The sequence below is a fragment of the Chrysemys picta genome, chromosome 4 (genome assembly GCF_011386835.1).
Source record: "Chrysemys picta bellii isolate R12L10 chromosome 4, ASM1138683v2, whole genome shotgun sequence".
In the NCBI taxonomy this organism is placed as follows: Eukaryota; Metazoa; Chordata; order Testudines; family Emydidae; genus Chrysemys; species Chrysemys picta.
Genome location: NC_088794.1, coordinates 63,750,606 through 63,764,248, shown reverse-complemented (window position 1 = coordinate 63,764,248; position 13,643 = coordinate 63,750,606). Strand labels below are relative to the sequence as shown.

The window sequence follows — 13,643 nt, the reverse complement described above, 5'->3', positions numbered from 1 at the left end:
ATTAGCCTCCTTGGCAACAAGGGCAAACTGTTGACTCATATCCAGCTTCTTGTCCACTGTAACCCCTAGGTCCTTTTCTGCAGAACTGCTTCCTAGCCATTCAGTCCATAGTCTGAAACAGTGAATGGGATTCTTCCATCCTAAGTGCAGGACTCTGCACTTGTTCTTGTTGAACCTCATCAGGTTTCTTTTGGCCCAATCCTCTAATTTGTCTAGGTCCCTCTTATATCCTATCCCTACCCTCCAGCGTATCTACCACTCCTCCCAGTTTAGTGTCATCTGCAAACTTGCTGAGAGTGCAGTCTACGCCATCCTCCAGATCATTAATGAAGATATTGAACAAAACCGGCCCCAGGACCAACCTTGGGTCACTCTGCTTGAAACCAGCTGCCAACTAGACATGGAGCCATTGATCACTACCCATTGAACCCGATGATCTAGCCAGCTTTCTATCCACCTTATAGTCCATTCATCTAGCCCATACTTCTTTAACTTGCCGGCAAGAATACTGTGGGAGACCGTATCAAAAGCTTTGCTAAAGTCAAGGAATAACACATCCACTGCTTTCGCCTCATCCACAGATCCAGTTATCTCCTCATAGAAGGCAATTAGGTTACTGAGGCATGACTTGCCCTTGGTGAATCCATGCTGATTGTTGCTGATCACTTTCCTCTCCTCTAAGAGCTTCAGAATTGATTCCTTGAGGACCTGCTCCATGATTTTTCCAGGGACTGAGGTGAGGCTGACTGGCCTGTAGTTTCCCGGATCCTCCTTTTTCCCTTTTTTAAAGATGGGCACTACATTAGCCTTTTTCCAGTCATCTGGGACCTCCTCCGATCACCATGGATTTTTAAAGATAATGGCCAATGGCTCTGCAATCACATCCGCCAACTCCTTTAGCACCCTTGGATGCAGTGCATCCGGCCCTGTGGACTTGTGCTTGTCCAGTTTTTCTAAATAGTCCTGAACCAAACCACTTCTTTCTCCACTGAGGCTGGTCACCTCCTCCCCATACTATGCTGCCCAGTGCAGCAGTCTGGGAGCTGACCTTGTTTGTGAAGACAGAGGCAAAAAAAGCATTGAGTACATTAGCTTTTTCCACATCCTCTGTCACTAAGTTGCCTCCCTCATTCAGTAAGGGGCCCACACTTTCCTTGACTTTCTTCTTGTTGCTAACATACCTGAAGACACCCTTCTTGTTACTCTTAACATCTCTTGCTAGCTGCAACTGCAAGTGTGATTTGGCCTTCCTGATTTCACTCCTGCATGCCAATATTTTTATACTTCTCCCTGGTCATTTGTCCAATCTTCCACTACTTATATGCTTCTTTTTTTGCGTTTAAGATCAGCAAGGATTTCACTGTTAAGCCAAGCTGGTCTCCTGCCGTATTTACTATTCTTTCTACACATCGGGATTTTTTTTCCTGCAACCTCAATCAGGATTCTTTAAAATACATCTGCTGCTCCCTCCAGTGTTCCAGCCCCAACTGAGCTCTGGGGTTCTCCTTTTATACTTTCTGTCCCGCCCCAGGACTTCTGGTGAGGGGGGAGTGGCAGATTTAGCCCTGCCCACTAGGGGGAGTGTAGTGGTCCCTTGCTCTCCAGCTTTGAGGGAGGCCACTCAGTCTCACTACAGTCTGCTTAACAGGCATTCTTCTGGCGTTTGTACTGTAAAAGGTTCTCCCCTCTTTTTGCCCCAATCTAATCCCTGATTACGCTGGTCTGCTTTTGGAGTCATGCCAGGCCTCAAGTCCAGTAGTTGGCACTCTAGCTCGGTGCAGCAGAGTTCTGATGCTGTTGTGGGAAGCCGCTTTAAGTCTCATTTAAATGACAAACTATTAAGAATTAATATAAACACAGCCCTCCTAATAAATTCTACAGTCAAATCAAGGTACTGAGCAGTTATGGTGGCTCCTGGATCAACTCATGGTCAGTACAAAAATCCAGTGTGTGAATTCCCTGTGACTGCCCATTATCAGTAGTTGCTGGTGAAGACAGCTTTCAGAAGAGATAATTGACGTGTTAGCTTCCTCAGGTCAGTTCATTTGTAGGGTAAAAAGGACAGGATCCAGACAGGACATCCATCCTCCTCTCACTCCCAACGTTAAAGCTAACCACTGTAATCTTACTGTCTTGGTCTCTCGGGAGCACTCAGCATGGAGGAGTGATGATTTACTGAATGACTTGTTTTTGGTAGGCATCGCACTGGTTGAGTTAGACAACATGAACTCTTCGGAGCAGATGGTAGTGAAATGTGCGGCTATCATCGGGCTGACTTTCACGACTGAGTTGCTGCTCCACATCCTTCCCGAATGGACCCAGAGGAAGATGAATCAGACGCTTGCAGCCCTGGTGGATTCCCACATCTTCAAGTGTTTTCATAAAAGAAAGGACTCCCAGAAAGCACAGTCACAGGAAATGCCCTCCATAGAGTTACTTGTTTGCCCCGGGACGGTGAGACCAATTGGACAAGTGTCAGGTACGTGGAGCTGGCCAGAGACTGGGGGCATCAGAGTGTGCTGAAATCCCACTGCTCCTTGTCTGTGTTCTTGGTGATCTTTCCAGAGTGCTCTGTGAATCCTTCTTGTTAACATGCATAAAGTGCAGGGGCTGTCTCTAGTAGGAAGGAACTGTACAGGTCATTAGATTTTTTTTGCCTGTAGTTTTTAGTACTTCCTTACATCTTAAATGTATCTATTGACAGTCACAGCCTAGACAATGGAATCTCGCATCACACTTTGAAATAAACTCCTGAGAAGCATCTGTTTCAGGGTAATCATCAATGCCTTTTTTCTTTAAAAAAATAAAGGAAAATTCTGTACAATAATGTTGCAGCATTAGGAATGCTATTGTAAATGCATTCAAGTCACTCCTGCGGTATCTAGAGAGAGACAGTTGGGTCCAGAGGATAGGGAACTGGCCTGACACATACAGGAAACCTAAGCTGTACTTCTGGCTCTGCCACTGACCGGCAAGTCACTTCAGCTCTCTGTGTTTCAGTTTCCCGTCCCCCACTTTTCTGACTCATATGTAGATTATAAACTCATTGGGGCAGGGATTTTCTTTTATTACGCATTTATGCAGTCCCAGGATAATGTAACCCTCATTTCAGTTGAGATCTCTGTTGAATTACTTTAAGACAAACAATAATAACCATGATGTGGCAGCATATACATTAAAGCACTAAAATATAGTCATTCGAAAACCCCTAACATACTGTGAGGACGAACAGAGGTCAAAACGGGCTGGTATGAGCTAATATGTCTTACCTGAATTTTTTATTTTGTTCTATTCTCCTTCTACCTCACCTAGATTCCACCAAACTCTCCCTACAGTGTCTAAGAGCTTGTCTACACACAGATTGGCACAGAAATCACCACACATCTTTTGTTATTTCACATCTTTTGTTATTTCGGTGCAAGTCTGGCACCAACAATAGCAACAGGCCTGAATTAAAGTGGATGAGGTTATTTTGTCGTCCGCTGGTGTATAGCCAAGTGGTGATAATTCATACAGTGTGGAACTCTGGCCCAAATCTGGTGGTTGAGGAGCCTGCTATATCCATGGCTAAGGACTGAATTTTTTAGCTCAGGCAGTAATGTGTCATGCCTTCAGATCTGGTGGTCCTAGGTTTGATCCCGACCACCAATGACCCACCCCCCCAGGGCCGTGTTACACCTTTAGTGTGGACAGTTGCATCAGTGGCTGCAGCAGAAACAGAGCCTTGTGTGCTCAAATGCTGGCCTTGCTGAGAGGGGATGGATAAATCCACATTATCTTTCAGATATCCGCTCTTCTGTTTATAACCAAATCAAGCAAGAGCAGCTGGTGATACAATGCGGCGTCATGGCGTTTTGCATGCCAATGCTGCAGGAAGCGGCCTACGAGTGCTGGCTGAAGAGCCAGAAGAAAGCCTTATATCTCAAGTGTGCGAGCTATCTAGAAGGGCAGGCTCACAAATGCAGATGCTGCGGAGAAGGGGACTTCATTTCATTTCACCGCCACGCCGTGGAAATGATGCTGGAGAGCATCGAGTCTCAGGAAAACATTTCTGAGCAGCACCAGGAATACCCATTCAGCGAAGCAGCCTCACTGATCGTTTGCACAACCCTGAAAAGGCTTAAGGGTCCTTCATTTGAAGGTAAATGGAAGCCCTTGTTTCCACAGCACTCCCCAGACTGGGCTCCGCAAGGGACCATGCTGTCGGGAGGGGGCAGAATCTTACACACAGGCCTTTGCTCGCTGCTGCAGAGACTGGGGCTATGCAGGCAATGCACTGACTGCACAGTCCTCAACGCAGCTCTGCGTCCCAATACTGCACGGGAGTGTATTGCGCTTCCGCGTTCTCTGAGACATGGGGCCTAGTGGGTGTGACCAAGTGTACCTCTGGGCATCTTCTGCTCTCAGCTGGTTGGATGCACCAGACACCTTTGCCAAGTCCCTTGCTCTCTTCTCCTTCACTTCCAGTAGCCCTGTTTGCTTTGTATCCTCTCCCACCCTAGGGGAAATCTATCTGGAGAGGCATCCTGGCCCCCTTTCCAGGCTCTCCCAATCCCCTTAGTTTTTCTTATATCCCCACTCTCTACCCCTCAACCCCCACATATGCTGTAACCTTTCCATGCCCCCTCACATTTCTGCTCATCCTTTAGGTCTGGTGTCAGGAGCTGAAGGGTAGGGGAACGTCAAGGACTGTGGTGGGGGCAGCGTGGGGCTGTGAAGGAGTCGTGAGAAGCAGGCAGAGGTGTGGAGTGGAAGGACTGTGTGCAGGGAAGGAGGCTATGTTAGCTGGGCTGGTAATATGTGAAGGCGGAACCTGGGCTGGCCCAAATTCTGCCTTCAGCTACAGCTAGACACAGGGTCTAGGGTATTCCACAATTCCATGGCTGAGGGGTTTGCTGGGGAACTGAGTCCTTGCCCCAGAACTGTTCTTCATAATCTGAATTTTCCTGTTGGAACAGATATGTTTATAGGCTTTCTGATGATGGAGAAAATGGAAACAGATGCAGTGTCACCTACCTGAGTCTGCAGAGAGCCTGAAACAATGGCTTTGAGGAAAAATGGCTGAGAGAGGTGTGATCTGTCCCATTCATCTCAATCAGGACCCTGTGGACTGTTTCAGCAGCCATAGAATTTTCCAAGGAATTCACCCTGTTGGTGGAATTTGGGAGTTCTGCTGCAGAATTTGGTCCACTGCAAGCTCGTTGAGGCAGGGACCTTTTGTTCTGTGCTTGTACAGCCCCTAGCACAGGGGGGTCCTGATCTGTGGCTGGGTCTCCTGGACACTATGGCAATGCAAATAATAGTTGTTCCACAGAGCACAACGGGCACTGGCTGTGTAACCCCCACAGGTAGGGCCCTACCAAATTCACGGTCCCATTTTGGTCAATTTCACGATCATGGGATTTTAAAAATCATAAATTTCATGATTTCAGATATTTAAATCTGAAATTTCATGGTGTGGTAACTGCAAGTGTCCTGACCCAAAAGGGGGAGTGGAGGGGTCACAAGGTTATTGTAGGGGGGGTTTGGTATTGCCACCCTTACTTCTGCGCTGCTGCTGATGGGGTGATGCCTTCAGAGCTGGGAACCTGGCCAGCAGCTGCTGCTCTTCGACCACTCAGCTCTGAAGGCAGGGCAGAAGTAAGGGTGGCAATACTGTGACCCCCCCACACAGTCCTCTTTTGGGTTGGGACCTCTACTTTGAGAAACGTTGGTCTCCCCTGTAAAATTGGTGTACTTTTACCCTATACTATACAGAAGACCAGATTTCATGGGGAAGAAGGGATTTCACGGCCCGTGATGCGTTTTTCACGGCCAGTAAGAACTTAACCTTTAGAGTTTTGTCTTTTAAATGTTTAGATTTTAAGTGCTTTTGGAGAGGGAACATCTTTGTAGTCTGTGTCAGTATAGCACCTAGCACAATGGCTCACTAGCTTCCGCTGGCCACTGCCATGCGGATAGTGATGAGAAGTTGTTCTACAGCTCTTTATTAATATGTGTTTCTCTCTCCGATTTGGCAGGGATGGAGAGAAAAGCTGTGACAGCCGAGGCTTCCCTAAGCAGCACGTGCTCCCCTGAAAGTGTCCAGATGACAAGTGAAGGTAAACGTCCCATCAGATACAGAACTCACAGTAACCTGGAGGGAACGAGGCAAGACCACCACACTCAAACCCAGGGAGCTGCGGAGAGAAAGAGGGGTGAAAAAGGAAGTGGCTGAGAGGGGGAGAGATTGAGTGAAATAGTATGGGTGAAGGTATGAGACAGAGCACAAAAAAGAAAATGAAAGAGGCAGGTAAAGTATTGGTATGGAGAGTGGAGAAGGATTCAGGGGCAGTGTAGTACTAGTAGCACATACTCACCTAGTGGGCACCCCTCATGCTGCCTTGCACAGGGTCCTTGTCTCTGGCCTCACCTACTCGGCTCACTCCCTGCCCTTCAATGGCCTTTCTCAGGCTTCCTCTTCGCCCCTTCTGGGTACGCTGTGGCATGGCCATCTGACCAAGGCACATGGAAATTTAAACCCCTTTCAGGGATAACATGAAGAAGTCCAAATGAAAGTCCAATCAGATCTTCAAACTAATACCTCTTCTGCAGCCTCAGGGTCCACTGTAGTTCCCTTGCTGGCCCTGCCTCAGGACTTCTCCTGCAGAGGCCTAACCCACTCCTGTAGAGTTCTTCCTCTGGTGCTTCCTGTCTGTTAAACCTGCTGCTAGGGCTTTGCTCCATCAGAAACCGGTGTCCACTGTAGTCTGTCCCCACCTGAGCACCCTCAGTCTACTTAAAATGTCTTTCTCTGCTTCCTCTGGCCACGAGGCAATTAGTTAATCACTCCCAAGTGTGGAGTATGACTAATTGGGGTTCTTTCCCTTGCCTTGCAGGTGATGGGGAGAAAGCCCCCTCACAGGCTTTTTTGGTGCCCCAAGCAAAAACAAAAACAAAAACAAACAAACAAAAGAAAACAAACGGGGCAGCAAAAAATGGCAAAGCAAAAAAAAAAAAAAAACCTGCCAGGGTGCAGGGGAACTCCCAGCACTGCAGATGTGCCCCAGGGGGGAGGGGGCGGCCGGAGCGGAACGACAACAACAACAAAAAGCGGCCGTGCCGCTCTAGGATTGGGTGGATTGCCGCCTCGTACAATCTGCCGCCCCAAGCACGACTCGTAGGGTGACCAGACAGCAAGTGTGAAAAATCGGGACAGGGGGTGGGGGGTAATAGGAGCCTATCTAAGAAAAAGACCCAAAAATCGGGACTGTCCCTATAAAATCGGGACATCTGGTCACCCTAAGCACAAGCTTACTCGGCTGGTGCCTGGAGCCGGCCCTGCAGGGAGGAATTGACTGTGGCCCAGCCCCTCAAAGGTATTTAGGCATCTAACTCCCATTGATTTCAATGGAAGCTCGGTGCCTAAATACCTTTGAGGCCTAGTCCCCTGAGTCAGTACTGAACCAGTGCCCTACCATGGTGCTAGGGATTGCTGCCCGGCTGGAGACTTCCCATTGTTCAGATGAAATGTAAATTTGAGCTCTGTAAGATCCTACGGCAAGTGAGGCAAGAAGAAGGATCCAAGCCCAGGTGTTCTGATCAAGTTCCAGTTTGGGTCATTCCTTTCAGCCTGCTTCAGTTCAGGCAGTCTGAATGTTGAAACATTGGCTCTCTCGAAAGAATGCTGCTGTTCACAGTACGAGTAGGAAAATATGTGCAATATGTACCAAACCTATTGCAAATAATTTAAGAGAAGAGTAAGCCTACTTCAGTGGAGTTGGACTAAAGTGAATTTGACCTACTATGTTAATTTATGAGAACGTACAGCTTTGCACAGATTCTGCGAAAGAACTGGACATTTAGTTCTTAATGAAAAGAGGAGTTAGGTGGATTAAAGCTACCGTGTGTGGTGGTGTTTTGTGATAATAATTAAACCTCTCTCTATATATTCTCCCTTACACCACTGAGCTGTTCATCGCACCAGATCTAAGAATGTAACAAATGGAGTAGGGGCATTACGCTTATTGTGGTAATAAAATAGGGCCAAACAGGGCACTGAAAATACAGTAAAACTTCCTACAGTATTTATACAGTGTCTTTCAATGGCGTCATGTTTTACAGTTTATTTAAACATGGATTACTCACCCACCAAGAAATGCAGCCATCTCTGGGGTGGAGTACTGCAACTACTCTGTGTCAGCAACATAAGGAGTAGGAGGGAAGGAATAACCATTTCAAATGACACTCCAAAAAGTGTTTATGAAGCCGAATGTACATTTCCACAAAGAAATTAGGTCAGGACATCACGGTTGCCACCTCTAACTTTTGAGAAAAGTGCTATGAAATCTTTCATGACCATGAATGGTCAGTACCTGAGTTTAATATGTCATACAAAAGACAGTCATACTATGCTGGTTGTGGTCCTTTTACAGAAGGAAATGAAGGGAGCATTCAAGTCGTCATGTACAAAAGAGTACAACAGAAAATGGCTAATGTCCAATGGCAAGTCTATTGGGATGGTAGCCACTTTCATGGAGGCAGCACTCTCTTTCTCAGCTGCAGACTGCAGGTGGGGTCACGATGAAAGTTCATCACACTCTCTTTCCAATAAGCAAAGGCAGGTGATGACTCTAAGGTTGCTTTTCAGAGGAACTTTATTCTTTGATTCTTTTTCATGTTGAGCAGGTGCACCCTTGACTAGGATCTCTGTGTCCAGGCAACCATCTCCTGAAATTTTCATGATCCCCAATGCCAGTAAAGATTCTTCTCTATGTAGGCAGCATGTATGAGAACCATTTGTCTTGAACAAAGGATGTGTGCAGCAAGCACTCTTAGATATGTCTTCTCCCTTGTTCTCTGAATTTCAGACATCACTACCTCTACTTTCTCCAAGAAGTTAGAGTTATTACTTCCACAAGACATTGAGAAAGGTAAATTCAAGCTTATCTTCCTGGAATGTAACAGACGAGCCATGGGTTCTTTTTTAGACTCAGTCAGTGCAGCAGTGAGAAATTAAAGACCAAATTCATGCTTGACTATAACAGCTTCTAATCCAAACAGAACTGTGCTTGTCTAGCTCAAATCACAGCTTTATTAGATATAGGACTTCCACTGATTTCAATGGGGGTTGCATCTTTGTAACGGAGAGCAAAATTTGCCTCCTCAGCATCATATATTAGCCTGAAAAATTCAGGAGTGAAAAATACTGTTTAAAAGAAAGCAACAAACAAAAATTGGTGACTAGAGGAAACTGAATTTCTCCCCCTTCCCTCTGACTAACTAAGGCTATGTCTACACTAGGGACCTTACAGCAGCACATCTGTACCGCTGCAGCTGCACTGCTGTAAGGTCTCCCGTATAGCCGCTCTATGCTGGGGGGAGAGAGCTCTTCCATCTGCATAATTAAACCACCCCCAACAAGCAGCGGTAGCTATGTCGGCAGGAGATGCTGTCCCACCAACATAGCCCTGTCCACACCGACGCTTTTGATGGTGAAACTTATGTCAGTCGGGGTGTGGTTTTTCACACACACCCCGACCAACAAAAGTTTTGCCAACAAAAGTGCTAGTGTAGCCAAAACCTAAAATGCTGCACTGAAAAGAACCTTTAACAGTTTGATGAAGCGCATTATGGACTAACAGGTTTGGGCAAAAAACCCACCCAGTGGTTCTCAACCTGCGGCCCGCGGGCTGCTTGTGGCCCAATCCGCACAGAGCTGCGGCCCAGTTGACTGATAACAAACGGTCTTTGTCTCACTCTCGCTTCCCCTCTGCAGGTCTGTTATAACATGGGCCAAATGAATTTGGCAAAGGAATTCATCAGGAAGGCTTTGATTTTATTAAACAGAAGATTCCCATTGACCTAGATTGGAGTCTTTTTTAAGACGCTGATGGAAGAGTCAAAGCACACGTATCACCAGAAGAAGCAGCAATTCTTGTATAGTCGCAGTAAAGGGTAGGAAGTAGAACTGGAGTAAAACCAAGTTGGGTGGATTTTACTTTAGTCTCTGGTTGTCATTTAGACCTCGATCCTGCAAACACTTAAGCACATGCTTAATATGAAGCATGTAACTTGCATGCTTCAAATTAAGCATGTGAAGAGTGGGGGTTTTAAAAAATGGTGTTTACACACTGTAGGGAAGAGGGAATTACAGATATGTGCATTCCCAATGGTACAGTACTTTAAAGCAAGGCATTTATTTTGGAAAACAGGAATCGATTGCAAAGAAATGCATTTGCTTTTGAGAATATTTTTATACTCCCTGCTACTGCTGAAGGCATTATTTCCAAATGTTGGCCTGTCCTTGCTAACCAGCCTCGTCATGGGAATGCTCATATTTCAGTCTGGGAACAGTGCTTCAATTTACCCGTTTGTGATAAAAATGGGTGCAACATATGTAAACAAGTTTTAAGGTTTTTATTTGCACTATAAACAATCTACTTGAACAGTGCCAATGCTTTAACAGAATGTATTCTACTGCATGGCTGCGTAATGTGTTTACGAGCATTCTTTTAGGTTGTGGAGCAAGAAGTCATCATCTTAGTGGTTCGGGGATGTCCTAGGTGAAGGGGCACCTGAGATTAGGAAAAGCTCTTTTGGGAGCCATGGGCTTTGGGGCCAACGGGGGCAGAGGGAGCAAGGAAAAGCATCTGGTGTTATGGAGAGACCCTTTGGGCCGTGCAGGATAGTGTTGCTGGGGATTCAAGCAGAGAGAGAGAGATGAGGCGGTGGGGGTATCAGCATGAGGGGCTGGAGGTACCCAGGAAGGGGAGATATCAGAGTGGGGTGCATAATGGGGGAGGTGCTGTGGAGGGGGAAGCTGGGGGAGATGAGGGACCCCAGTGGAGGGAGGCAGTGGTGGAACAGCAGGGGAGGGGTTGGTGGCAGAGGTCAGTGAGGCAGCCCGGGGTACCAGGCGGTGAGGGTTAAGGCAGTGGAAAGGAGGAAGTGCAGAGGTGAAGGGTTAAGGTAGGAGGGGAGAAGGGGAGCCTGAAGATGGGGTGCTTGGGGGTGAAGGTGAGGTAGTGAGGACAGGTAGAAGTGATGGACAGTCCAGCAGGGGGATTTCAGGAGTGGGGAAAAAAGTGAGCAGGAAAAGGCTGGATTCCAGGAGCGGTAGGTGAGGCCCTGAGGGGTGGGATGACGGAGTTTGGGTTGAGGCACCAGGGGGGAGTCAGGCTGTCTCACCTCTCCCCCAGGAATCCCCAACGTACCTCATCATATTCCCCTGCTGCTGCCACCCTCCTCCTCTGCTCACCTTCTTCCCCATCTCTGCTGGAACCCCCTTCCTGCTGCCGCAACTCCCCCCTTCCCCCCATTACATTCACCTCTTACAGCCACTGGTGGGGGAGATGGACAGAGTAATTCTCTGCCACGAAGTAACCCTCCTTCCTGGATCACCAAAATGTCCTAGCACAACTGCCTTTCATCCGATACCCCTCAATAAAACACCAACATCTACTTTGGCCTCCCCCTACAGTGTCCCCAGTGGCAGGCTCCCAGCCTACACTGCAGCAATCTCCAGATGGTGAGCTGAGTTTTCACCCTCCTCCCGCTCCAGGCTTCTCTCCATGTGAAATCCGTCCAGACTCCCCAATAGCCCTCTTGTTCTCTCTGCCCCAAACAGCCTCCCACTCCAGTCTCTTTCCTCTCTCCCAGCCCTTCCGGCTTCTCTTTCCTTCCCCGAAGATCACCAGTCTCTCAAGCTTTTCTTCACAACATGAACCTTGTTCTTTTGAAATAATAAATGGCAGCCAAGGTTCTCCTGTGATCCCATGACTCCAGGAGCTGGGGCTTTAGGAAAAATGCCATCTATCATGAGAGTTGACAGCATGGCTTTCCCCATATCCCCCTCACAGCTATCCCCTGTGATGCTCCCCATAACTGTGCCCCCCATGCTTGCGGGATAGTGGGGGAGAAGCGTCTGACCCAACCAATGGTGCTCCCTCATGCCCTGGCCAAGCCCCTCCTGCTCCCCTCTGCTGACAGAGCAACCCCTGCTGGCACAGGGCTACAATTGCTAATCCCCCCTGGCTGGAGCCTAAAAGCTGATCTGTAGTGGCCAGGGAAGGGGGAGGGTTCTCAGCATTGCTGCATAAAGCAGCCTCAGGTTCTTCTGTGCTGCTCCCTTCTGCAGCCAGCCAAAGTGGGGGAGCAGATGTCTCCCGTCCTTCCCAATGCCCACAGGTACCCTCAACCTCCCTGCTGCTACATCCACCTCCCCCACAATGCCACCCCTCGGTTGACTGACCCTCCCCCAACTGGTACCCCATCATCCGATTGCTACTTCTTCCTTTCCCCTTTCCTGCCCCTGGAATCCTCCATGCCTCCTCTCCTAGGAGGAGGAAGAAATGTCCAGTTCAGGATCCCTCCTCCTCCCACTGCTGCTCTCTGTTTAATTAGTAGTAATAGTGAGATCTTTGTGCTGCTGTGATCTGCTCTGGCTAAAGATGTGTCTCTTGTGTGACAGGGAGAAGAAATTAGCTTTCCTGTACCAGCAGGGCCACTGCCTTTCCTTATTGTGGCAACTTTTCAGCCTGGACACTGCTACAAACAGCAAGAAGTTCTGTCACCTGGCAGCACTCATGAAGGTGAACTCAGCAGAGGAATCAGAGGATGAGAGCCAGGTGGGTCCACCTTCGCCACTGGGAACCCTCTCCTCCTGCCCCCAAAGAAGAGGAAGTAACTGTGGTGACAGGACACACCCTGCCCAAAGGGGATTGAAGAGTCCTGACTGTTAATGGAGCAGATGTCCGATTTCAACAAACAATGGGTTGACCTGTAAAAGCTTGCTTTGGATAATCATCCCAATGTTCTGATGTTTTTCTGAACCTCATTCACACTGTCTAAGCGTCTGGGGCTGGAAATCTCATGGAAAACCAGCTTTCTTGTCAGATTTCCAGCATGCCTTGCTTCTTTCTGTCTTGGCTGGTAAAACATGCCATGGTCTTCCTTGTCATGTTGCAGCACTTCTGCCTCTGGTAAGAACTAGGGAGGCAGAGATGTGGTGAAATGACAAACAATTAAAGTTCACTGAGCTTTTTAAGCCTCCCAAAAGAGTTGATCTGAGGTTCAGTTTCATTTTTTTTATTGTAACAGTTTAGGTTGGTTCTGATTTTTAAACTATTGCTAATTTCATGTACACTAGTTTATATTCTGTGTCTGTACAACACCTAGCACAGGGGGGGAATCCTGACTGGAGCCTTTAGACATGAGCATAATAAACATTAATATTAATAATCCTAATTTTTTTTAATGGTCAGTGTTGTAAAAGAAAAAGGAACAAAGAAATGTGGGGGTTTCTGGTTCATCCATGTGTCCCTTTTGAGCCTATACCAGATAACTATTCAGTCAACAGTTTCAGGCTCTTGTTTTTTCTTGTTTTGAACATTTTAGATCATTTCATCCTATTCGGAATTCTCACTCTGCTGCCAGATGATGGGTAACGAAGATAAATGGATGAAATATGAGCTGATGGCCATCCAACGTAGCTCTCACCTCCGGGTTATCGGAGGAGGGCTATTAACAACAGTTAAATTAGCACAGTCATTGGCCTCTATGAAGCTCTGCTTGGGTAACCTGCCCTTATCTATTCAATTAGGTAAGTCTGCTTTCCTCGTAAACTGTGAAGAGAAGGTGTCAGTATTAAGGGAGAGACACTT

The 13,643-nt window shown here is 47.4% G+C and overlaps 1 protein-coding gene and 1 long non-coding RNA gene across 2 annotated transcripts in view; both read left to right on the top strand.

Annotated features, from left to right (window-relative positions):
* LOC101950113 (adenylate cyclase type 10-like) overlaps window positions 1-13,643 on the top strand; it is a 62,369-nt gene that overhangs the window by 40,350 nt on the left and 8,376 nt on the right. Inside the window, exons 19-22 of the mRNA XM_065594075.1 lie at window positions 2,198-2,479; window positions 3,785-4,141; window positions 6,021-6,101; window positions 8,850-8,912. Coding sequence (XP_065450147.1) covers window positions 2,198-2,479; window positions 3,785-4,141; window positions 6,021-6,101; window positions 8,850-8,912 — 783 coding nt within the window. The remainder of the gene's footprint in view (window positions 1-2,197; window positions 2,480-3,784; window positions 4,142-6,020; window positions 6,102-8,849; window positions 8,913-13,643) is intronic.
* LOC135983072 (uncharacterized) lies at window positions 9,781-13,566 on the top strand. The gene is made up of 3 exons (XR_010600560.1): window positions 9,781-9,936; window positions 12,452-12,608; window positions 13,378-13,566. It is a non-coding gene; the product is annotated as an uncharacterized LOC135983072 (long non-coding RNA).